The sequence below is a fragment of the Pelophylax lessonae genome, assembly GCF_965119305.1.
Source record: "Pelophylax lessonae genome assembly, chromosome: 1".
NCBI classification, from domain to species: domain Eukaryota; kingdom Metazoa; phylum Chordata; class Amphibia; order Anura; family Ranidae; genus Pelophylax; species Pelophylax lessonae.
In genome coordinates this window covers 517,675,066-517,701,474 of record NC_138768.1, presented here as the reverse complement: position 1 = coordinate 517,701,474, position 26,409 = coordinate 517,675,066, and the positions used below count along the sequence as shown (strand labels likewise).

The 26,409-nt window shown below is 45.8% G+C and overlaps 1 protein-coding gene across 2 annotated transcripts in view; it reads left to right on the top strand.

Moving 5' to 3' along the window:
* The window catches only part of LOC309548407 (calcium/calmodulin-dependent protein kinase type IV-like), a 150,498-nt gene that overhangs the window by 81,563 nt on the left and 42,526 nt on the right, over positions 1-26,409 (top strand). For both annotated transcript variants that reach the window (XM_082248347.1, XM_082248346.1), the window contains exons 7-9: positions 9,053-9,143; positions 10,143-10,217; positions 16,497-16,572. In XM_082248347.1, coding sequence (XP_082104473.1) covers positions 9,053-9,143; positions 10,143-10,217; positions 16,497-16,572 — 242 coding nt within the window. The remainder of the gene's footprint in view (positions 1-9,052; positions 9,144-10,142; positions 10,218-16,496; positions 16,573-26,409) is intronic.

Sequence of the window (26,409 nt, the reverse complement as noted above, 5' to 3'; positions counted from 1 at the left end):
ACAAGGTGTACCAGGGCACACCCTAACCACCCCGTGTGATGCAGATTCTCCTTGTTTAGAGCCCTGATATTTCACCAAAGCCCCCTAATGGGGCGCCTAAAAAATTGAAAAATAAAATTCTAAAAAATGCTAAAAAATAAAATAATAAAAATGAAAAAAATATTGACACCGTCCAATGCCCTACTGACACAATTCTTTGCCCTATTTTTTATTTTTTTTTTAACAGAAACGTTTTTTTTTATTTCAAAACAAGGTTACAGTGCTGTGTTCACCATGAACAAGAATAAACAGGAACATAAGGGCAAGGTACAAAACAATCAAATGACAACAGAGGCTTAGCCTAAGCAAAAAGTGCAGGGATGAAAATCACTTCAAAACAGCATATGCATTATAGGTACAATAAAGCCAGGAGAAAACCACCCACCCTCCCACCGAGGCAGCAACACCCCGCCATCCAGGACCGGCTAGATCATGGGACCCATCGAGCAGGAGCAATGATAACAGAGTGGATGTGAATTCCAAGCTGATGGAGCCTAGAAAAGGAGACAGAGGAGACAAGGGGAGAGGTACTAGAAGAGGGAAAAGAGGGGGAGAGGGAAAGAGGGGGAGCGGGGGGAGGGCCTCTGGAGAGAGTAAGTCATAGTAGGGCAGGACTGAAGAGACCAAAGGAGAGTGGATGGAAGAAAGGGTAGAAGAAGAAAGGGCCCCATCACTGCCCCCTCAGTGCCACCCAGAAACCCCACACCTTGTCAAACTTCTGAGGACAGCCTCTGCTCATGTAGGTGAGTTTGTATAACGGCAATACCGAGTCAACCTGGGTCTTCCATCTGGAGAGTAGTGGGGGGTCGGCCGATTTCCAAAGTAACAGTATCGTTTTCCTGGCATAGAACATAAGGTAAAACACAAAAAGTTGCATATGGACCCTATGGGAGACCAAATCACAGAGACCCAATAGTGAGACCCGGGGATCAAGGACCATGTTAAGGACCCCCAAACCCTTAATTTCGGCCCCAAACCCATGATCTAGTCCCATGATTCCTTCCAGAATGCCTGAACAACAGGACAGGACCACACCATATGTAAGAAGGTACCAATCTGTCTGCAACCCCAGGGGGCATATATCCGAACTGCCGGGGTAAATCTTAGCCACTCTCTGAGGGGTATAGTAGGCCCTGTGTTGGGAATTTAAGTTGAATAATATGATCCCTGGCCGATATCATCCTAGATACGTAACAACCCAGCCCTTCCTCCCAAGCCTCCTCATCCAGGGACGGAATGTCCTCCTTCCATAGAGCATAGAGTCGGGGACTTGCCCCGTCTAGCTTGCAGGTTATTCTAAGGTAAGCTGAAGAGAGGACACAGTCAGCGTGCCTAGTAGACAGGAACCGCTAAATCTCTGCCCTACTTATACCATCTACTGCTTCACTGACACCATTGGTATATACAAAGTATACACATGCACACACATACACGCATGTGTGTTTGAGCTTTGGGGTTCACACCCTAATGCAATAGTCTGTGCACACCTATGTTCATCAACAATCATAGGCGGCTCTCTAATTAGGCAAATTAGGCGGTCGCCTAAGGCCTCGCACCTACAGGGGCCTAAGGCCAGTGGCGGAGCGACAACATTTAGAAGGGCGCAGTCAGGGAAATCTCCCAAGTAGAAGATTGTTTTAAATCCTCAGATATAAAAGTTGCAGCAGTGTGCTGCAGTCCCTTCACTGTGGCTGCCAGGTGTCTGTTGTCCGCTGACACTTACCCTGCCTTCTCTGCCTGGGGATTGGCCGTCTGATCATGTAATCCTAAGATGTGGAGGAATCGGTGGGCTCGTACCTGCATTAGAAGGAAGTGACTGCCCAGTCAGCTCACTCTGCTATCATCGGTTGTTGCTCTGGGAGGAGAGCTCTGCCCTGGCCCAGGAACATACAGGTAACCAGGCCCCGACTTGTCACTCAGCAGGCTGGTCATAGATTTGTGGTGTCTAATACGCAAAGGGGGTGAGTAGCCCCAGGGAAGTTGGAAGAGCCTTAGAATGGTTGGTGGAGGATGAGGAGGAGGAGAAGAAGAAGGCCCTGGGTGGCTGGGGGAGTAGAGGGTGGCTGGACGAGAAGGAGAGGGTCCCTGGGTGGCTAGGGGAAAAGGAGAGGGTCCCTGGGTGGCTAGGGGAAAAGGAGAGGGTCCCTGGGTGGCTAGGGGATAAGGAGAGGGTCCCTGGGTGACTAGGGGAAAAGGAGAAGGTGCCTGGGTGACTAGGGGAAAAGGAGAGGGCCCCTGGGTGGCTAGGGGAAAAGGAGAGGGCCCCTGGGTGGCTAGGGGAAAAGGAGAGAGCCCCTGGGTGGCTAGGAGAAAAGGAGAGGGCCCCTGGGTGGCTAGGGGAAAAGGAGAGGGCCCCTGGGTGGCTAGGGGAAAAGGAGGGGGCCCCTGGATGGCTAGGGGAAAAGAAGAGGGCCCCTGGGTGGCTAGGGGAAAAGGAGAGGGCCCCTGGGTGGCTAGGGGAAAAGGAGAGGGCCCCTGGGTGGCTAGGGGAAAAGGAGAGGGCCCCTGGGTGGCTAGGGGAAGAGGAAAGGGCCCCTGGGTGGCTGAAGGAGAAGGAGAGGGCCCCTGGGTGGCTAAGGAAGGAGAGGGCCCCTGGGTGGCTGAAGGAGAGGGCCCCTGGGTGGCTGAGGAAGAAGGAGAGGGCCCCTGGGTGGCTGAGGGAGGATAGGGCCCCTGGGTGGCTGGGGGAGAAGGAGATGGCCCCTGGGTGGCTGGGGGAGAAGGAGATGGCCCCTGGGTGGCTGGGGGAGAAGGTGATGGCCCTTGGGTGGCTGGGGGAGAAGGAGAGGGCCCTTGGGTGGCTCGGGGAGAAGGAGAGGGCCCCTGGGTGGCTGGGGTAGAAAGAGGGCCCCTGGGTGGCTGGAGGAGAAGGAGAGGGCCCCTGGGTGGCTGGAGGAGGAGGAGGAGAGGGACCCTGGGTGGCTGGAGAAGGAGAGGGACCCTGGGTGGCTGGAGGAGAAAGAGGAGAGGACCCTTGGGTGGCTAGGGGAAAGGAGAGGGCCCCTGGGTGGCTAGGGGAAAAGGAGAGGGTCCATTGATGGCTAGGGGAAAAGGAGAGGGCCCTTGGGTGGCTGAGGAAGGGAGGGCCCCTGGGTAGCTGGGGGAGAAGGAGAGGGCCCCTTGCTGGCTAGGGGAAAATGAGAGGGTCCCTTGGCGGCTAAGGGAAAATGAGAGGGCCCCTGGGTGGCTGGGGGAGAAGGAGAGGGTCCCTGGGTGGCTGGGGGAGAAGGAGAGGGCCCCTGGGTGGCTGGAGGAGAAGGACATGGCCCCTGGGTGGCTGGAGGAGAAGGACAGGGCCCCTGGGTGGCTGGGGGAGAAGGAGAGGGCCCCTGGGTGGCTGGAGGACAAGGAGAGGGCCCCTGAGTGGCTGGAGGACAAGGAGAGGGCCCCTGGGTGGCTGGAGGACAAGGAGAGGGCCCCTGGGTAGCTAGAGGAGAAGGAGAGGGACCCTGGGTGGCTGGAGGAGGAGACAAAGAGGGACCCTGGGTAGCTGGAGGAGGAGAAGGAGAGGGCTCCTGGGTGGCTGGGGAAGTAGGAGAGGGCCCCTGGGTGGCTGGGGGAGAAGGAGAGGGCCCCTGGGTGGCAGAGGGAGAAGGAGAGGGCCCCTGGGGGGCTGGGAGAGGAGGAGAGGCCCCCCGTGACGCCAGAGTCAGTTGCCAGGGAAGAGAGTGGAGCTGAGCCAGTCCTGCATATCTGACATCAAAGCCAAACATGGTGGAGCTGTAGCCCTTTGCCCTACACAATGGCAGCACCCGAGGCGGAAGGTGAGGGGTAGCGGGGCTGTGACATTATATAGCATATGGACTCTGTACATTATTGGTAGTTTTGGTTGGAGTTGTCCTTTAGATGTTTAACTCTGTTCTTTTTCCCCCCAGCGGTGAGGGACTGAGGAATGACAGCCCACTATGCTGGGACTTATAGTGCCCTAGAATGTGGAGGACTGAGGAATCCTCAGTCCCTCACAGAGGGCACTACAAGTTCCAGAATAGCAGGCTGCCATGCCTTAGTGCCCACAGAGGGCACTACAAGTCTTAGCATAGCAGGCAGTAGTTCCTCAGTCCCCTACAGAGAGCAGTACAAGTCCAAGCATAGCAGGCTTCCATTCCATAGGGAGGAATGGCAGTGCACTATACTGGAATTTACAGTGCCCTCTGTGGGGACTCAGGTATGGCAGCCTTCTACAGTGGGACTTGTCATGCCCTAGACTGTGGCGGACTGAGGAAGGGAAGTGTAAGGGGGTCTCTGGAAACTCTGATGCAAGGGGGAGCTTTGGTGACCACAGAGTTCCCTTTTACACCAGAGTCCCCAGCTTTCCCCCTCAAATCAGGGTTCCCAGAACTCTCCTTACATCATAGTCTCCAGCATTCCCCCTTAAATCTGGGTTCCCAGAACTCCCCTTACTTTAGAGTCCCCAACATTCCCCCTAAATGAGGGTTCCCAGAACTCCTCTTACATCAGAGTCTTCAGAGTTCCCTCTTACAGTGTAAGGGGGAAACTCTGGAGACTCTGATGTAAAGGGGGCTCTGTGAAATTTGATTTAAGAGGGGGACTCTAATGTAAAGAGGAATTCTGTGGACTCTGATGTAAGGAGGAGATGCATGGGGGAATCTGATTTAAAGGAGAACTCTTATGTAAGGGGGACACTGAACTTTGATGTAAGGAGGGACTCAGGAAATCATGACTTATAGGGAAATGCTGGGATCTGTGATGTAAGAGCATATATATATATATATATATATATATATATATATATATATATATATATATATATATACATACATACCCGATGTTTAATGATCTTTGATTAAAGAAGAATTGGTTAGAAAAAATTCTAGAAACTGTGAATTCATAGTACAAAGGTTAAGGCTCTTAATATATGCAATTTATACAGTTAATTTTTATCGCTTGAATTATTTTTCTCATTATGGGCGTGAGTGGGGCCTCATGTCCAAGTTTTGCCTTAGGCCTCACAAAGCCTAGAGCCGCCTCTGTCAACAATGTTATCATAAAGTAGGTGTAGGTGTTCAGGAGCTGTGTCATCCAAACAAAGCTCACCTCTTAGTGTGTGAAACGCGTCTACCTTTGCACTGTTTGTAACACTTGGGATGTTCGTTTATTAAAATCAAGAAATTTGATGGATCTTGGAGTGCGGCCATTTCTTTAGTACTGAGCTGTGTCATCCAGCTAGGGATAGGATGTGAACAGATGGGCTTTGGGCAGCAATGTAAATACTTTAGGCCTCATTAACACAGGTGCAAACAGGCATTTGCTTTGCAATATAAAACTTTCCAAAAGCTTTGAAAGCCAATGCTTGTTCTTTACTTCAATAGAAATGATCTAGTACACACTCAAAACTCGCAGCGCATTTGTGTTGCTTCTCATTGATTTTATCTGAATTATAATACTTGGTAGATATTGGCATCTTGCATAGCTTACCAATTTTCTAAATTTAAGTCAATCATAGCATGGTGGATATGTGTTCTAAACCTTTCTATAGTACTTGGCACACATTTATAAAGTGCTAAGAAAAGCCCTTGCATGTTTTCATTTAAAAAAAAAAAAATAGCCATTCTTAGAGCTTTGGAAAGTCCAAATACCTCCAAAACAAAAATCCAGCCAAAAATCTTAAAATGTCTGAAATAAGCAGTTTAAATTACTCTATTGTTAATGCGAACTGGTACACAGCTTTTTTCGTTCAACCCAGCAGGCTAAACAAAAAAAAACGGAGGAGCTTGTGCTGTACTAACATGCTGTACTAACTATCCTATGTTAGTACAGCGATTTCCCCCGCCGAGCTATTGTGTTCTGCCCTTCCCACCAGAACACAATGAAGCTGATCAGGAGACCTTTTTCGGTTATGCCCCTTCGATAGAAATCGCCTCCTGTCGGACTGGCTGCTGTACACAAGGGCCGAATGTCAGATAGTTTCTATTGAACCGGTCAATGCTGCCTGATATTAAACCTTACTAAGCTGTTATATTTTCACAACTTCTCAACTATCAAGAAAATACATCTCATGTTTGTTCAAAAAAAGGCTGTTCAGTGTGGTTGCTGTAGCATTCCATATATTGTCCAGATCCTGCAGACATATCAATGTCCTAGGAATGGATAATACAGCTCCTTTCATACAATCTCTTCACACTTCTTAAAACCCAGTGCTTTTGTATATAAGCCTTTATAGTCATTCTTGAAAAACTTCACCACTGACAGCTTGCAGGGGCTTGAGGAATCAGCATAGATTTTGTGAAGGAATGTTTGCAGAAATGGGTTCTAAAATAAGTCTCAGTGACTGGACAAAGTGTATGATTATAGTTGCCTACCCTTGTCGTAAACTATCACCAGGATGAGTTATGCACAGATCCCCCCTTCTTGTATTAACCCCAAACATCCCCGGATTAGACAGAGTTAATGGAGTCAGTCTGCACATGCTCAGTTTGGTGTGTTTTTTTCTTGGGAGAGTGCATGTGATCAGCCCATGGCCAATCAGCACTGTCCAGACAGAGAGTCAGGGGTTCTGCCTCCTTATAAAACAGTGAGAGCAGTATGAAAACTCCTCCTACAAGCTTTATCCAAGCACTGATACAAGTCACAAGACTGCTATATACTGCTGACGAGAAAAGGTATTTAGCAGTTTAAATTTACTAAAATAATTGCATTTCAATGTGTACTGTGAGAGACCAGATATAGTGAATGTAGGGTCCTGGGTTTAGTAACAAGTTAAAAGTCAGTAGATAACAACTACCTTTATTCTTGCCCATGCTGTCTGGGGTATCTCTATTTCCAGGCCTTGTTAGGTGGGAAGCAATGGAGGGTTTATACAATTATACAGACAGCAACATTCCAAAAGTATACATATCAACTTTGAGAGGTACAGTAGTTAATATCTGGTAAACACTTTCACAGTCAGCAAAAATGCAGCCATGTAGCACTGAACAGAACTGAAATTCTAATTAAGCGGAACAGAAAATTGCAGCATTTGTATTTCTTTCTTTACAGGTTCCCTTAAACACAAATCTTTTGAAACAGTTTTACTACGTACCTCTCAGAACAGAATAGATTTCCTGTATGCTCATTGTTAAAGTGAAGTTCAAAAAAAGTGGAACTTCCGCTTTAAGTACTCCTGACCCCCTGACATGCCACATTTGACATGTCATTTTTTTGGGGGGGTTGAGGGGGTACCTAGTTTTGACAGTTCTCCTTTCCCCCTCCCTCCCTGTAATCTACTGGGACACGTCAGAGGTCCCAGAAGATTGCCCGGCCATTCAGGACACGCAGCGCAATTTGCACATTTGTCGGCTGTGAAGCCGCAAACTGTCACAACCGGGTGCCCACACTAGTGATTCCGGTGCTGCAGAGAGGGAGAGGAGCGAGGTTTTGGGCGGCCCCATTGCTTGATCCTGGGACAGGTGAGTGTGCGTTTATTAACCACTTTACCACCGGAGGATTTTCCTGCTAAAAGACCAGGGGGTTTTTTGCGATTTTTTTACTGCGTGACTTTAACAGACAATTGCACGGTCGTGCGACGCTGTACCTAAACGAATTTCACGTCCTTTTTTTCCCACAAACAGAGCTTTCTTTTGGTGGTATTTGATCACCTGTGCGATTTTTTGATCATGCGCTATAAACAAAAAAAGAGCGTAATTTTTGCAAAAATAACAATATTTTTCACTTTTTTTTATATGAAATTCCCCCCAAAAAAAATGTAAAAATCAAAATTTTTTAACATTTTCGGCCAATTTGTTTTACGCTACCTATGTTTGGTAAAAAAAAAAATCGCAAAAAGCGTATTTTGATTGGTTTGCGCAAAAGTTATCGCGTTTACTAACAAAGGGAAAGATTTTTGTCATTTTTGGTGTTTTTTTTTTTTAACGAGTAATGGCGGCGATCTGCGATTTTTTTTGCGGTACTGCGACATTGCGGCGGACAGATCGGACCCTTGACTGACATTTTTGACACTTTTGGGGGTACCAGTGACATTACTGCAGTAATCAGTGCTATATATATGCACTGTTACTGCAAAAATGACACTGGCAGGGAAGGGGTTAACAGTATTGGACAGGGAGGGGTTAAGTGTGTCCTAGGGGCATGCTTCTAACTGTAGTGGGACATTGCTATTGGTGTAAAAACAAAGATCAACGGTTCTACATAGTAGAACCGTCAGATCTTCATTTTTACACAGGGAGAACAGACAGGCGGCTTGTTTACATAAGCCGCTCTGTCTTTCTCCCGCTGTACCGGCGATCGTAGTGTGAGCGGCGGACATCGGGTCCGCCAGTCACACTTCCGCACTCCTCTGTGAACGAGCCGAGGCGGGCGCGCGCCTCGGCGGGCGCGCGCTCGCCCGCTATTGGCTCTAGAAGGAGTGACAGGCGAGCGACGTAGATCTACGTCACTCTGCCTGGCCGGGGCAGACTGCCGCAGTAAATATACTGTGCGCAGTCGGAAAGTGGTTAAACGTCAGCAGCTACACTTTTTGTAGTTGCTGACTTTAAATATACACAGAAATGGCTGGAACTCTGCTTTAATGAATGCACAACATATGAAAGAGTTGCAAACTTGATAAATATGCATAAGCCTAGTAATCCTTTAATTAATACGGCAATGTGCCAAGAAAATTCCTAGTTAATCAGCGGTAATTCTTAGTGGTAGATTAGAATTGAATTAGCATATATTACAAATATATGCAGTCACATTCTAAAAAAGATTATGGGTGTAATGAGTTTACACTGACATGGACACAAAGAGAGGATGAGACCAAATGCGAGTAACATAACAGTACAGGCACATAAAGAACCATTGGTCTAGACAGTACTAAAAATCAGTGCTTAGTGTGCTTAGTGTTTCCAACTGTATCTAAAAGGTGATAATAAATATGTTTATGTGCTTTATCAGTTTAGTGGAGAGATCTAACTCAGCTTAGTTACATTGTATTACTTTAACAATATACATTCTCTTTACCAATGACTGACAATAATTGTGTATATTAATTTATGATATTTTGTTGCATTTACAGTATCTACATGGAAATGGAGTGGTTCACCGTGATCTAAAACCTGAAAATCTTCTCTATGCTGACATGTCTCCTAACTCTCTTCTTAAAATAGGTAGTGTACCCACTGCTGAACACAATAAACAGGTCAATAATTTAAACAAAAGCAAATCTTATTTATATAAAAATTGCTGGACAAATGACACAAGCATTTGCCAAGCCATCGCAAATTCTGACCATATTTTGCTTCATACAATGATTTCTACGATCATGAGGTGCATCTAGTGGCCATAATGCAGTATTTTCCTGATTGAGGTATTATAGCAAAAATACTGCATTTAGGTCACTAGATGGAGTTGACGATCATAGGAAACCAACATGTTCAACAAATTACTGTCAGAATAGTGACAATCATCCTGTAATTTTTTTTAAATATATATTTAGACCCTTTAGTGTATATACTGCATGGGCCAGTATATATTTGACATCATTTGAACCCTTCAACCTTGCCATGTTTTACAATTATGGCTCATAAATAGGTTTTATAATGTTGCTTCATTTCACAATGTCAAAATATGATTAAGGAATTGCTATAAATAAAGGCATAGGCAGAAGGGACGTCACTGTCTTCCCTCTAAGAGTCAGCAGCACTGGCTAGCTCTCGTAAGACATTTTGTTGACACCTTTGCTTCAGTATCCCACGCACTATACAAACCAACACAGTTTATAATTTGTTGCTATCATTCATGACACTGTAGGTAGGCAGCTACGGTTGAGCCAAGGGTCACTAGTCAATACCTAATTGTTTGGTTCCCTAAAACGTTTTAACTTTTTTCTTTAATAATATCATGAAACAGTATTTTATGTTTTATATAATATAACATTAAAGACCAAGGCTTATTAAATACCACCAAAATAATCTATATCTAAAAATAAATAAATAAAGAGTATCACAGCATTACAAACCGAAAAATAGCAATTAAACTGTATCTTTGACAATTACTATTAATTACAAAGTAACATTAAGCGGGGCATGACAAAAAGTTTTAGGTAGCTCTCATGATCTATATTTTGAATTAATACTCTGTGTTAATTGTTTTTTTAAACACTAAAGCGGACTTTGGCCTGTCGAAAATTGTTGATGACCAAGTAACCATGAAGACTGTATGTGGAACACCAGGATACTGTGGTAAGTTTATGTACATGACACGTGTTCCACAAATGTTAGAGAAACCCTTGTAACTGGCAGTATTACCATATGTTAATACTATCAGTTAATTTTAAAGAGACCCAGTCACAAAAATATTGATTTCAACAAAAATCTCTCAATTAGAATTTATGTGTATTTAATGTATTCTCTGCAAGTAATTTGCCTGTAAAAGCCTCTCTTGTGTAGACTTCTAAAAGCCACAAGACTGCTTCTGGGCACCTCCATCTTAAATGTAATGTTGACCCCAGCAGCACCAGGCATGGTCTAGTGGCTGAATTGGGCACTCATTGATCTCAGGAGATCCAATATCACCATCTGATCCTGCAGTAATCTTGAATATCCAGGCATCTGTACATGTCTGGACCCTCTCCTTCCACAGCAATACTGCTTAACCTACCAGGGATGGCAAAGATCTGCCAGAACTATCCGTGCACCAGGGCAGAGAAACAAGCTTTGTTTCAGCACTCATGCAGACTCCCCTCACACTAAAAAAATGTATGGATTGCTGAATCCTTCAATTGTATTATTCCTTCTACTCCCAAGCAGAGGCATACCTAGGGTCTCCAGCACCCTTGGCGAGGAGCTGCTTCGACGCCCCCACGGGGGGTGACAGAGAGAGAGGGTGGTGACAGAAAGAGAGAGAGAGGGGGGGATGACAGACAGAGAGAGAGACGGGGGTGACAGACAGAGAGAGAGATGGGGGTGACAGACAGAAATAGAGAGAGAGGGGGGTGACAGACAGAGAGAGAGAGAGGGGGTGACAGACAGACAGAGAGAGTGGGGTGACAGACAGAGAGAGAGGGGGGGGTGACAGACAGAGAGAGGGGGGGTGACAGACAGAGAGAGAGGGGGGTGACAGAGAGAGAGATGGGGGGGTGACAGAGAGAGAGGGGGGTGACAGACAGAGAGAGAGAGTGGGGTGACAGGCAGAGAGAGAGAGGGGGGTGACAGAGAGAGAGAGGGGGTGACAGACAGAGAGTGAGAGGGGGGGTGACAGACAGAAAGAGAGAGGGGGGTGACAGAGAGAGAGGGGGGAGTAACAGACAGAGAGAGAGGGGGGTGACAGTCAGAGAGAGAGAGAGGTGACAGAAAGAGAGAGAGGGGGGTGACAGACAGACAGAGAGAGAAAGGGGGGGTGACAGACAGAGAGAGGGCGGGGGGGTGACAGAGAGAGAGGGGGGTGAGAGAGAGAGAGAGAGAGAGGGGGGGGGGTGACAGAAGGACAGAGAAAGGGGGGTGACAGAGAGACAGAGAGAGGGGGGTGACAGAGAGACAGAGGGCGGGTGACAGAGAGACAGAGGGGGGTGACAGAGAGGGGGGGTGACAGAGAGGGGGGATGACAGAGAGGGGGGATGACAGAGACAGAGAGGGGGTGACAGGAGGGGGTGTCAGAGACAGAGAGAGAGTGACAGAGAGAGAGAGAGAGGGGGGGTGACAGGGAGAGAGAGGGAGGGTGACAGGGAGAGAGAGAGAGGGTGACAGGGAGAGAGGGAGGGGGTGAAAGGGAGAGAGAGGAGGGGTGACAGGGGGAAAGAGGGGGTGGCAGGGAGAGGGAGGGGGGTGACAGGAAAGAGATGGTGACAGGGAGAGAGAGGGGGTGACAGGGAGAGAGGGAGGGGGGTGACAGGGAGAGATAGGAGGGGTGACAGGGGGAGAGAGGGGGTGGCAGAGAGAGGGAGGGGGGTGACAGGGAGAGAGAGGGTGACAGGGAGAGAGAGGGGGTGACAGGGAGAGAGGGGGGTGACAGAGAGAGAGAGAGAATGTGACAGAGAGGGGGGATGACAGACAGAGAGAGAGACGGGGGTGACAGACAGAGAGAGAGATGGGGGGTGACAGACAGCGAGAGAGAGAGGGGGTGACCGACAGAGAGAGAGAGGGGGTGACAGACAGAGAGAGAGAGGGGGTGACAGACAGAGAGAGGGGGCGACAGAGAGAGAGAGAGAGATGGGGGGTGACAGAGAGATAGGGGGGGTGACAGAGAGAGGGGGGTGACAGGCAGAGGGAGAGAGGGGGGTGACAGACAGAGAGAGAGGGGGGGTGACAGAGAGAGAGGGGGGTGACAGACAGAGAGAAAGAGGGGGGGTGACAGACAGAGAGAGAGAGGGGGGTGACAGAGAGAGAGGGGGAGTGACAGACAGAGAGAGAGGGGGTGACAGAGAGAGAGAGAGGGGGTGACAGAGAGAGAAGGGGTGACAGACAGACAGAGAGAGAGAGGTGACAGACAGACAGAGAGAGAGAGGGGGTGACAGACAGAGAGAGGGAGGGGGTGAGAGAGAGAGAGAGAGAGAGAGAGAGAGGGGTGACAGAGAGAGAGAAAGGGGGTGACAGAGAGAGAGAGGGGGGTGACAGAGAGAGAGGGGGGTGACAGAGAGAGAGAGGGGGGATGACAGAGTGACAGAGGGACAGAGAAAGGGGGGTGACAGAGAGACAGAGGGGGGGTAACAGAGAGACAGGGAGGTGACAGAGGGACAGAGAGGGGGAATGACAGAGAGAGAGTGTGACAGAGAGAGAGAGGGGGTGACAGGGAGAGAGAGGGGGGGTGACAGGGAGAGAGAGAGAGGGGGTGACAGGGAGAGAGAGGAGGGGTGACAGGGGGAGAGAGGGGGGTGCCAGGGAGAGGGAGGGGGTGACAGAGAGAGAGAGAGGGGGTGGCAGGGAGAGAGAGACAGAGAGAGGGGGTGGCAGAGAGAGAGAGAGAGAGAGAGAGGGGAGGGGTGACAGGGAGAGAGAGAGAGAGAGAGAGAGGGGGATGACAGGGTGAGAGAGAGGAGGGGTGACAGGGAGAGAGAGGGGGTGTCAGGGAGAGAGAGGGGGGGTGACAGGGAGAGAGAGGGGTGACAGGCAAAGAAAGGGGGGTGGCAGGGAGAGAGAGAGGGAGGTGACAGGGAAAGAGAGGGGTGAGAGGGAGAGATAGTGGGGGGTGACAGGGAGAGAATGAGAGTGGGGGGTGACAGGGAGAGAATGAGAGTGGGGGGGTGACAGGGAGAGAATGAGAGTGGGGGTGACAGGGAGAGAGAGAGAGTGGGGGTGACAGGGAGAGAGTGGGGGGTGACAGGGGGTGAGAGTGGAGGGGTGACAGGGGGAGAGTGGAGGGGTGACAGGGGGAGAAGGAGAGTGGGGGGTGACAGGGAGAGAAGGAGAGTGGGGGGTGACAGGGAGAGAATGAGAGTGGGGGGTGACAGGGAGAGAATGAGAGTGGGGGGTGACAGGGAGAGAATGAGAGTGGGGATGACAGGGAGAGAGAGAGAGTGGGGGGTGACAGGGAGAGAGTGGGGGGTGACAGGGGGAGAGAGTGGAGGGGTGACATGGGGAAAGTGGAGGGGTGATAGGGGGAGAGAGGGGGTGACAGGGAGAGAGAGGGGGTGACAGGGAGAGAGGGGGGGTGACGGGGAGAGAGGGGGGTGACAGGGAGAGAGAGAGTGGGGGGTGACAGGGAGAGAGTGGGGGTGACAGGGAGAGAAGGAGAGTGGGGGGTGACAGGGAGAGAAGGAGAGTGGGGGTGACAGGGAGAGAGAGAAAGAGAGTCGGGGGTGACAGGGGGAGAGAGAGAGAGAGGGTGACAGGGAGAGAGAGAGAGGGGGTGACAGGGAGAGAGAGAGAGGGTGACAGGGAGAGAGAGAGAGGTGTCCCCTGGTCAGCTTGTCCTGGGAGTGGAAAGAAGGTTGCAGGTGCTGGTCGGTAGTATGGGCTCCTCTGACAGCCTCAGTGTAATCCCCATCCTCAGCCTGCCGCTGCTGGAGCCGATTGATGATGTCACGGTCATGTGACCGCTGACATGCCTCATGTGTGGGCAGAGACAGAACTCCGGAGAGCCTGCACTGACGCCGCCTGGAGTGGACACAGCGCTCTGGGATTGGAGCCGCATGTTGCCTGGGGGCGCAGGCTGTGGGGAGGGCGCAACAATCACTGCTAACACTTCCAATTTTGCGCCCCCCCTCTGCCTGCACCCCTGGCGTGCGCCAATCTGGCCAACCCCTTGGTACGCCCCTGCTCCCAAGGATTATCTATTCTAATAACTAAGTCCATATCAACAGGGATCCTAGATCTTAAAACAAACTCATCTGGCCAACATGGACTACTCCAAATATTTATTCATGGCTAAATCATGAAACAATGTAAATGTTTTATTAGCAACTACTGAAAAGCAATGATCCAAGCTGCATCTCTGTATACTTTGACTCCCACTCCAGATAACTACCAAAACTAGCTTGATAAAAGAGAGAACGTTTCTACTTCAACAAACTAACAAATATATGCTCTATACTAATCCAAACATTTTTTAATTGGGTAGTAAAGTAGGGATGATATTTAGGCTTATCTAGCTAAACCAGAATATATTCCAACAGTGATACCTAGAATCTTAGACCATGAACATACCCAAACACTATAGATCCTACAGAGCCATTTTTATGTGTTTATGTACAGTTATATAAGTGTACTGCGCAGCACACCTTAGAAGAATTATGCTCATATCTATGAAATATTCCTTTCGCAGCGATATATTTTAAAAATCGATCTGCTTTTTCTAAATTCCCAACCAGGAAAGCAACTGGTTTTTATAGGTTTGGGTCAAGTTTCTGATCCAAAGCCACTTTATTAATCTTCCATGTGAATTCAACTCTATACCCTCCAGACAGATACTCCTCTCAATTTATATACCCCTACACTCAACTGCAGGTTGATGACCAACTCAAATATCTAGAAGTAGTTATACAACTTTCTTTAAAAACTATATCACCAACAATATACTATATTCCAATAATATTCCTCAATAGAAAGTCGGTGGATGTAACTCCCTCTAGACCTCATGAGCAGGGCCAATTTATTGAAGATAATATTTCTCCCAAAAACCCTTTAAATCCTTGCTAATGCTCCCTGCCTGATCCCACGTATAATTTCTACATAATTTACCACTATTTGCATTTCCTTTCTATTGTCACTGTCTTTTCCTCATGTCTCCCTAGAGTCCCCCATCTTCCCCTTCATATATCAGTGTTAACATTTACCAGTTTCTATATTTCTATTTGGTTCAATACTTTGTTACTTGAGTTTCTCACGCCACCAAATGTTACCAACTTGATTTCCCCTAGGATAAAATACCTAGCCAAGCGTTTCACTTGTGGTAAATTTATGTTGATCTAACAATTCCTAGAGGATTTTGGATTTTCCCCATGCTCCTATTTTAAATACCATCCGCATCTTAACATGTGGTTCTCGCACAATTTAGTTTACACCATGTAGCTTTGGAGTACTAACACCTAGAACAAATTCCGAGGCATACAGACTAGACTAAACTGGTCACCAAATACTATTTGGTCCCCCTAAAGGAACACTCCTATAAATGCCACTTACTGACCTCGAGTGGGCTGAATTCAAATCAAATTACATGACTTCACGAATGTTCTCTAAAAGCAAAGTAAACATTTAAAATACTTGATTTTATTTGCTTTTATCTTTCTTTCTTTTTAAGTAGGTGGAAGGATCTCTTTAAGGTGGTTTTGAGGAGATCCTGGCTGAAAAAAATCAGTTCTAAACCCGAAGCTGTAAAAAAACATAGGATAATTTCCCACACACTTCCACGTACAGTATACTGCTGCAGGCAAAATGCAATAAGCTGTTAAAATAAAATTAAAAAAAAGATTTGTGCAGTGTGAGAAGATGTTAATGGGACTTGTTCGCATATAATTTATAAACAAGGCACATGATGTGATTTGGCCGTTAAAATTGGTCATTTTTAATAATTACACATTTGCATTTTTTGCAGGTTAGGTGTTTTCATAGAGATAGCCTTTGAATGCAAAAATGTTTTCCCATCTATAAAATTGCTCAGTGGGATTGAGCTGATAACCATGTACACATACATTATGACTTAGAAACACTATAGTCTGTATATAACAAAAATCAGGTTTGTTCATTTTTCATTGTTCATACACATTTACTTTGCAATATATTTTTCTTGTAATGTGTGTCTGCCTTTATGAATCATAGAGTTATTTTACCATAAATAATGCTCTCACCCAGGATTTATTTGTATCTGATTTTATGATTTTAGTATTTTTTTAAATTAAAATAATCCTTTGTTAGGACCCATAAGCATCCCTATATTTACAGTATTTAGTATGACAATTTACATTTTAACAGATCTGCTATGGATTTGGAACTCATTTTGCTAAAGCTGTATTGCTCTTATTTTATTTCTAAGGTGTTAAACATTCAAGAAAAATATTACATTGCATTCTATTTTTTTTTTTTTTTCAGCACCAGAAATTCTTCAGGGCTCCCCATATGGTCCAGAAGTTGACATGTGGTCTGTTGGAGTCATTGCATACATCTTGTAAGAATTTGTATGTTATTTATGTACTAGACAACTGATGTGATATGCTAGCATGAAGAGTGTGTTTTTGTTTAGTTGCTTCAGTATAAGATCCCGTTCAGACAGGGGCAACACGAGTTGATGGGGCGACCTCGGCGCGACTTGCACGGACTTCATATCATTGAAGTCAATGCAAGTCGCCTCCAGGTCGCCCCAAAGTAGTACAGGGCCCTTTTTCTAAGTCGGAGCGACTTGTGTCGCTCCTATTAGAACGGGTCATGTGCTAATCAATGGCGAGCGACCCACCGCGACTTGTCAGGCGACCAAGTCGCCTGGCAAGTCGCGCTAGTGTGAATGGGGTCTTAATGTCTGCTCCATGTCTGGTCATGGGGGAGTGGGTGATAATTCCCATCTACAGAAACAGAAAAATAATCAGCGCAATCCCCAAAGTGAATCCAAATAGTGATAATCAAAGGCTGCTTACATTAAGTGCTTCCACTACACCCAGATGATATTAACCACTTTACTACCGCTTACGGTAATAGTACTGCGGCAGTGTGGCTCGTTCCCGTCCAGTCACGTAGTATTAACGTGACTGGACTCCTCCCCTTCTGGGCGGCGCTTGCGCGCCGCCGGAGGCTCGCTCCCGCTGTTTTCATTCACAGCGGGAGTCGGGCCAGGGGAGGAGCAGCGGCGATCGCCGCTGCTCTTACCCGATCGTCGGGGATCGAGTCTGGAGATCCGCCCGCTGTGTGTAAACACAGCGGGCGGATCTCCATAGTGACAGGGAGTGACAGATCGGACTGTTCAGCATAGCTGGACATCCGATCTGTCCATGAATCACATAGTCACCTCCCCCCCTACACGTCAGTAAGCACCAGGCATACATTAACCCCTCCCTCTCCAATAAAATTAACCCCTTCCCTGCCAGTGTCATTTTTACAGTAACAGTGCATATATATAGCACTGATTACTGCAGTAATGTCACTGGTACCCCCAAAAGTGTCAAAAATGTCAATCAGGGGTCCGGTCTGTCCGCCGCAATGTCGCAGTCCCGCAAAAAAAATCGCAGATCGCCGCCATTACGCGTTAAAAAAAAAACACCAAAAATGACAGAAATCTTTCCCTTTGTTAGTAAACGCAATAACTTTTGCGCAAACCAATCAAAATACGCTTATTGCGATTTTTTTTACCAAACATATGTAGCATAAAACAAATTGGCAAAAAACTTTTAAAAAAATTGGTTTTTACATCTTTTTTGGGGGGAATTTCATATAAAAAAATGTGAAAAATATTGTTATTTTTTCAAAATAAACGCTCTTTTTTTGTTTATAGCGCAAAAAGTAAAAATCGCACAGGTGATCAAATACCACCAAAAGAAAGCTCTGTTTGTGGGAGAAAAAGGACGTAAATTTCGTTTGGGTACGGCGTTGCACGACCGCGCAATTGTCAGTTGAAGTCGCACAGCGCCGAATCGCAAAAAGTGGCCTGGACGGAAGACAGCAAAATCCTCCGGTTGTAAAGTGGTTAATAGATACAATGCAGCGCCACTCAATATATAATCATATATAGTATAAATACATAAAAAAATACAGTGGGGATCGAAAGTTTGGGCACCCCAGATAAAAATTTATATTAATGTGCATAAAGAAGCCAAGGAAAGATGAAAAAATCTCCAAAAGGCATCAAATTACAGATTCGACATTCTTATAATATGTCAACAAAAGTTAGATTTTATTTCCATCATTGACACAGAAAATAAAAAAATGGTGTCTGCAAAAGTTTGGGCACCCTGCAGAATTTATAGCATGCACTGCCCCCTTTGCAAGGCTGAGACCTGCCAGTGTCATGGATTGTTCTCAATCATCGTCTGGGAAGACCAGGTGATGTCAATCTCAAAGGTTTTAAATGCCCAGACTCATCTGACCTTGCCCCAACAATCAGCACCATGGGATCTTCTAAGCAGTTGTCTAGAAAACTGAAACTGAAAATAGTTGACGCTCACAAAGCTGGAGAAGGCTATAAGAAGATAGCAAAGCATTTTCAGATGTCAATATCCTCTGTTCTGAATGTAATTAAGAAATGGCAGTCATCAGGAACCGTGGAAATTAAAGCAAGATCTGGAAGACCAAGAAAAATATCAGACAGAACAGCTCGCTGTGAGAAAAACAATTCAAAACCCACGTTTGACTGCACGATCCCTCCAGAAATATCTGGCAGACACTGGAGTTGTGGTACACTATTCCACTATAAAGAGATACTTGTACAAATATGGTCTTCATGGAAGAGTCATCAGAAGAAAACCTCGTCTACGTCCTCACCACAAAAATAAGTGTTTGAACTTTGCACATGAACATATAGACAAGCCTGATGCATTTTGGAAACAAGTTCTGTGAACCGCTGAGGTTAAAATTGAACTTTTTGGCCAGAATGAGCAAAGGTACATTTGGAGAAGGGGCACAGAATTTAATGAAAAGAACCTCTGTCCAACTGTTAAGCATGGGGGTGGATCAATCATGCTTTGGGGTTGTATTGCAGCCAGTGGCACAGGGAACATCTCACGAGTAGAAGGAAAAATGGATTCAATAAAATTTCAGCAAATTTTGGATGGTAACTTGATGCCATCTGTGAAAAAGCTGAAGTTAAAGAGAGGATGGCTTCTACAAATGGATAATGATCCTAAACACACCTCGAAATCCACTGGCGATTACATCAAGAGGCGTAAATTGAAGGTTTTGCCATGGCCTTCACAATCTCCTGACCTCAACATAATTGAAAATCTATGGATAGACCTGTAAAAGAGCAGTTTGTGACAGACAGCCCAGAAATCTCAAAGAACTGGAAGACTTTTGTAAGGAAGAATGGGCAAAGATACCTCAAACAAGAATTGAAAGACTCTTGGCTGGCTACAAAAAGCATTTACAATCTGTGATACTTGCCAAAGGGGGCAGTACAAGATATTAACTCTGCAGGGTGCCCAAACTTTTGCAGACACCATTTTTTTGTTTTCTGCTATTTTGAAAGGGTAAATGATGGAAATAAAATCTAACTTATTTTGACATATTATAAGAATGTCTAATCTGTATTTTGATGCCTTTTGGAGATTTTTTCCATCTTTCCTTGGCTTCTTTATGCAAAGTAATACAAATTTTTACCTGGGGTTCGATTCGCCGATCCCCACTGAGCAGGCAGATGACAGTGCTGGATCCGCTCTGTGTGCATAGATGGAGCTGTCAGATCCCCGCAGATCTGATCGGATAGTTTGTGTGAAAGGACCCTAACCCATCTGTCCCAATGAGTCAAACAAACTTTCGGCCCTCTGGCCATACAGTGTTGCCATGCACCTCCTTCCTCCTTCAGAATACAGGATGCAGGATCTTCGACAGGGATCTCCATCTGCAATCCCTAATACTCTGACTCCTCCACCCCTCTCTCAGGGGGCTCCAGGGTGCAGGTCACGTTCCACAATAGTATATAGAAAATAAAGGGAAGGGCACTCCTAGTGCTCTCTGTATACTAGTTTATTAAACAAGGACATGAAATACCACTCGCTTTAAAAAGCACTTCAGCAGTGCGGGCTGTGACAGTCTCTTCCGACTTTGGGATGTGGTTTCAGTGTGCAGGCTCTGCCCCGTACGCGTTATGTTACTCTGTAACTTCGTCAGGGGGGAACACTTTTTGCACCTTATTTTTTATGTATTTATACTATATATAATTATTTATTGAGTGGCGCTGCATTGTAACTATTGATAATTCACATCTGTTCACTATCCAATGCCCATATAAACTTGTCCCTTCCCTTTATTATATTAGTGTTGCAGACTGCTTATTGCGTTTCTTTTTTGCGTGGCACTATGCCTTTTTTATTATGAATAATTTGAGCACTTTGATCAGTTTATCAATAAATTCTACCTTCTTAAAGATGTTTACACTCAACCATCTACCAATGCAGCATTAATAGGAGAACAGTGGTACAATTTTTGCCATTCATATTTATTCACTAGAATGTTGAGTGTGCCCATCCATTTATTCATGGCAACCATTTATTCATGGCAAGGTCATTTCTCTTCAGCTGTTTTCTAGGATTGCTCATAGCTGAAAGTCCTCTATTGAGTACACTCAAGCTTTTTTGTTCCTTCTGAAGGGGCCCATACAGTAAAAAGCAATAAATGCTATGTCAGATTATATCTAAAAAATATACTTAAAGAGGAGCTTAGCTCTGGAAGCTTACTCTACTTTGTGCCTCTGTGTAGAGTCAGCTATTTTGGTAGAGATAATACTTACATTCTCATGTCAGAGTTTCCAACAAGGTGAACAGTGAGCAGCACAGTAGTGACATTGCCAAATCTTACTCCAAATCTCCTGAGACTAGCATTCAGAGGTAGCAGTGCCTTAGATCTCACACTACAGATTACAGTACAATTGTAAGGTTGTAGGCACAACAGTGCTTAGACACCATCACATACCAGGAAGTACACTGCTACAGTATTTTGCAGGAGGAATTAACTACTTGACCTCTGAAAAATGTACCTCCCTTCATAACCAGGCCACTGACACTTTTGACACTTTGTGGGAACCAGTGGCACTAATACAGTGATCAGTACTAAATATATGCAATGTCACTGTACTAATGACACTGGCTGGTAAGGGGTTAAACATTCAGGGAGATCAAAGGTTTAACTTTACGCCTAGCCAGTGTTTACCCCTACTATGTGCTGTTTTTACTCAGGGAAGTGATTGATTTTATTCCCTGCTGTGCAGGGACACAAAATCTTTCCCTTCCCCCCTGTCAGAACAGAGATCTGCTTTAGGCAGATCTTCCTTCTGTGTCTCTGCCGGCGGACATCCATTGCCTGGCACCCGCAGATCGGCTCACAGCAGAAGCGGGCTGGACAGGGGCATGCGCGCGCCCCCTAAGCAGAAGTGCAGAATCACGTATATATATACATGATTCTGCACAGGAGGGCAACCCTGTAGCATTAAATGTGCTATGGGGCGGTCCTTAAGTGGTAAAGACAAATAATAGATATTTCAGGGAACTGATTAGGCAAAATTAACATTTCTTGATCTTATATATTTTGATTGCTGTCCAAAATGTATATATGTAGAAAATATGTTCCAATGATGTGGATAAACCCTAACTCAATGACATGACATGTTTTGTGGGTCATAAATAGTCACAAAAATTACTTGTTTTCCCTTTACTATCCTTTGGTGCGTCTTAATGCTTTTGATCTCCTGCAGTCTCTTTGCACTTCTTGTCTACATGCACTCTAGTGATGGCGTTACTCAGTATCTACTAATGGTCACAACGGTGGATCAGGCCTGCATAATGTGCGTTGAAATTAACTGACCACTTGTAGACTCTGTCACAAGTTTTTGTGAAAGAGGAAAATGCAGGAGAACAACTGCTAGACATAAAAGAGTGTTGTCACATATGCTCGAACAAGGCCATTCATAGCAGGATCATTAGCTTGTTACGTTTTATATGATTTTAGTGATTGTTTTTTTTTATATACATTAGCATCTATCTTTAGATAATAGAACAGGATTGTATGAGGCAGGGTATTTTGGGAGATGTGGCTGAGATGGTAATATCATACATTTTAAAATCAGTCCAAAGTTCTCTCTCCCCCCATGGTACTTCTTTTCTGCCATAAGATACCCCCAGGCATTTTTCATCACTTTTCCTCTTCATACTGTCCTTTATTCAACCCTGCCTGTGATTCGACAATGAAAAGAGAAGCAGCACAGTATTAAACTCTTCTGTTAGTCACACTGTCCTTTCTTACTAAAGCTCTTCTGTACAGTGACTGCAAGAGGCTAATACCAGGACAGAGTTACTTACACTGCTTGGATTTAAAAATATACATCTATACGTCTAATAAAGCAAAGGCCATAGTGGGGTCTCCTAGGCACAAAAAATATATTAAAAATAACGTGACTCCAGCCAGCCTATAATTAGCATCTACACTGCTAGTAATAAGTAGGGATGATCGAACAGTTCGGGTCGACCATCGGTTCGACCCATACATTGACTGTTCGAAATTCGACCGAATTCCGAACTTTTTGCGGAAAAAGTTCGGAATTCGACAACCAGAACCAATCAAAATGCAATGGGACAGGAACTGGGCTTTAAAAGCCCGTGATTGGACCAGAAACATTAGTAAAAGCCAATTGAGGGGGCAGGAGGATGCTAGGAATGTGATTGGAGTGACTAGGGGGTCTAGAGGCCAATCAGTAGTGAATACGCCCCCAGTATATAACATAGCCCCGCCAAATCTCTAGCACTGTAATACAGGGGCTGTGGAAGAGAGTGGAAGCAGTTCTGTTACTCCTGCTTCAAAAGTGTCATTTAGCAATTATTAGTGTGAGGAAAGGGATATCTAGTGTAGTTAGGGTACTATTTTCCACTATAGTTAGATTCAATAATCTAGTTTCTGTAGGGAAAGTCTTAAGTGTCAGGGGGACCGTAGTGTAGTGTAGGGTGAACTGACTCTGACTGCTATGGCAGGGTGACCAAACTCTTCCATGTCAGGGTGACCGCCATAGAAAAAAGATCGTTTGTCTTAGAATTGCAGTAGAGCAGGGATAGGGCTCCGCTACTTTCACACCTGGCCGTTTTTGTTGCAGGCGTTTATTGGGCTTTTTTGTGGATGTCTTTGGAGGCAGGCATGACATCTGAACTTCTGTGTAGGGTAATATATGCACACACACACATATATGTATATATACACATACACACATATAGGTAGGAGCGGAGTCACATCCCTGCAAATAATTTCTTTATTAGCGCAGGCATAGGGTTCCGCCACTTTCACACCTATATGTGTGTGTGTGTATATATACATATATGTGTGTGTGTGTGTATATACCCCTACATAGAAGTTCAGATGTCATGCCTGCCTCCAAAGACGTCCACAAAAAAGCCCAATAAACGCCTGCAACAAAAACGGCCAGGTGTGAAAATAGCGGAGCCCTATCCCTGCTCTACTGGAATTCTAAGGGCTCTTTCACACGGTCCGTCTCCGTAGGCGGATCCGTGCTGCTCAGCGGGGATCGATCCGCGATCCCCGCTGAGCCGGCGGATGACAGCTCCGTCTCCGCTTGCAGTGCGAAGAGGGAGGTGTCACAGCCCCCGCTGCTCTCTATGGGGGATCGGATGAGAGCGGACCGCCTGTCCGCTCTCATCCGATCTGATCCGATACCTGAACGGATGGAAAAATATGTTTCCATCCGTCCAGATTTCACGGACAGGATCGGATACGGATGGCAGCGGGTGTCAGCGGAGGTGTCTCCGCTGACATCCGCTACCCCATAGAGCTGCATGGAGGATCCAATCAGATCCGCCTAAAAAACTGACAGGTGGATCTGATCGGACCGCCCGTGTGAAAGAGCCCTAAGACAAACTATCTTTTTTTTTTCTGGTTCTGGACATGCTACAGAGCTGAAACTTCACAGGTACACTTTTTTTAGACACCCCCCCCCCCCCCAGACACTAAATCCAAAGAAATCTCTTTTTTTTTTTTTCAATAATTTTTTCAATAATTGGCTCTCTATCAAAAACGACAATTTTGAAGAACTTTTTTTTGTGTGATTATAGTCCCTGGGGCATGACCCAGAACCCTAGGCACTTTTTATGGGCATTTATTGGGTTTTAGGGCTTCAAAATGGTATTTTTTGATTACCGAAGTTCGGGTCCCATTGATTTCAATGGGGTTCTGGAATCCGGACCCGAACTTTCGGGAAGTTCGGGTGTTCTGGTCGAACCAAACTTTTCAAAAGTTCGATCATCCCTAGGAATAAGCTGTGTAGTTCAAAGGTTTATTTCTTTTCTGTAATGATACAGTGTAAATGTTTGGTCATGTATCCTGTGGTAAGTACTCAAACTAGACGTGAAGGGTCGAAAACTTAAAATATTGAATCATCCATAGATCATGGTGTAAGCAAGCCACTGTTGCAATTTGTAATATTGGACAGTAATATTATAGAAATGTTCATTCACTCACTCTGTTGGAAATTACTCAAGTTGTAAGAACACTTCTTGACCACATCCAAGAATACGTAAAGTGGTTGTAAACCCTTACATATACCCAGTGAAGTGACCAGCCTCAGGTGATACACAGAGATATTAACCACTTAAGCCCCGGAGGATTTGGCTGCTAAAAGACCAGGGGGTATTTTGCGATTCGGCACTGCGTGACTTTAACGGACAATTGCGCGGTCGTGCGACGCTGTACCTAAACAAATTTGACGTCCTTTTTTTCCCACAAACAGAGCTTTCTTTTGGTGGTATTTGATCACCTGTGCGATTTTTTGATCACGCGCTATAAACAAAAAAAGAGCGTCAATTTTGCAAAAATAACAATATTTTTCACATTTTTTTATATGAAATTCCCCAAAAAAAAAATTAAAAATCAAAATTTTTTAACATTTTCGGCCAATTTGTTTCATGCTACATATGTTTGGTAAAAAAAAATCGCAAAAAGCGTATTTTGATTGGTTTGCGCAAAAGTTATTGCGTTTACTAACAAAGGGAAAGATTTTTGTAATTTTTGTTGTTTTTTTTTAACGCGTAATGGCGGCGATCTGCGATTTTTTTTGCGGTACTGCGACATTGGGGCGGACAGATCGGACCCTTGACTGACATTTTTGACACTTTTGGGGTTACCAGTGACATTTCTACAGTAATCAGTGCTATATATATGCACTGTTACTGTAAAAATACACTGGCAGTGAAGGGGTTAACTTTATTTGAGAGGGAGGGGCTGTGTGTGTCCCTAGGGACGTGATTCTAACTGTGATTGGCTGTGGCTTGAGCTGTAGTTACACTGATCAACGGTCCTACATAGTAGAACCGTATGATCAGGGTTTCTACACAGGCGAGAATGACAGGCAGCTTGTTTACACAAGCTGCCTGCCTTTCTCCCTCTCCCCCGACGATCGCAGAGTGAGCGGCGGACATCGGGTCCGCCGGTCACACGCGCGGGGGGGTCCGTGACCGCGCGGGAGCGGGAGCGCGCCGCCGGAGGCGCACGCTCGTTTCCCAGAGCCTCACAGGCTAGTGACGTAAATATACGTCACTTTGCCTGTGAGGGGCTGACTGCCGCAGTAAATCTACTGACGGCAGTCGGCAAGTGGTTAAACAAATCCTCCTAGTTAAGTTGTACCTGTTTATCTGCTGTCTTCTCTTCTCTACAACCATGAAAACTCCAGAATTTATAAAGCTTGTCTGGGACTGTCAGAAAAAAGGGGAGGAGAGCTGAAATTACACTCTGAAGAGCTTGGTAAATAGAGCTCTTTCAGTTGGTTGGAGCAGAGCACACAGGAACAGAGCTGAGGCTGTGAATCACGGGCTGTGTGCTGGAGCTCCCTCCCCTGTCACCTTATTTCTCTTGATGTCAGGAAAACTTGTCAGATGTGATTCAAGCTGACAGCAGAGGAACGAAGCAGCAGACAGAAATGACACTTAGCGCTCTTAATTGAGACAATAACACACTATAGAGGGATATGCTTTGTTCATATTTCATGTCTGAGGTTTACAACCACTTTAACCAATAGTGGCATTCCATGCCCCTCTAAATTTGAAATAGCTCTCTTAAAAAGCCCTGTTTCCCAAGAGCGGACATTATAAAACAACTGCCACAAAGCCCCAGGACCAGGCGACCTACTATCCGGGCTGGGGTGAGAAAGAGAGAAGGGGCAGCTGCCCCAAGTGCAGCATTTTTATGGAGGAGGAGGAGGGGATGCTGCTTGGGGAGCTGCACCCACCTCATCACATGCGGTCCTGCCCCAGTTGCCAATCACTTTTTAATTGTCAGCATCACAGTATGCATAGATTTGAAGGCTGAGCAGAGC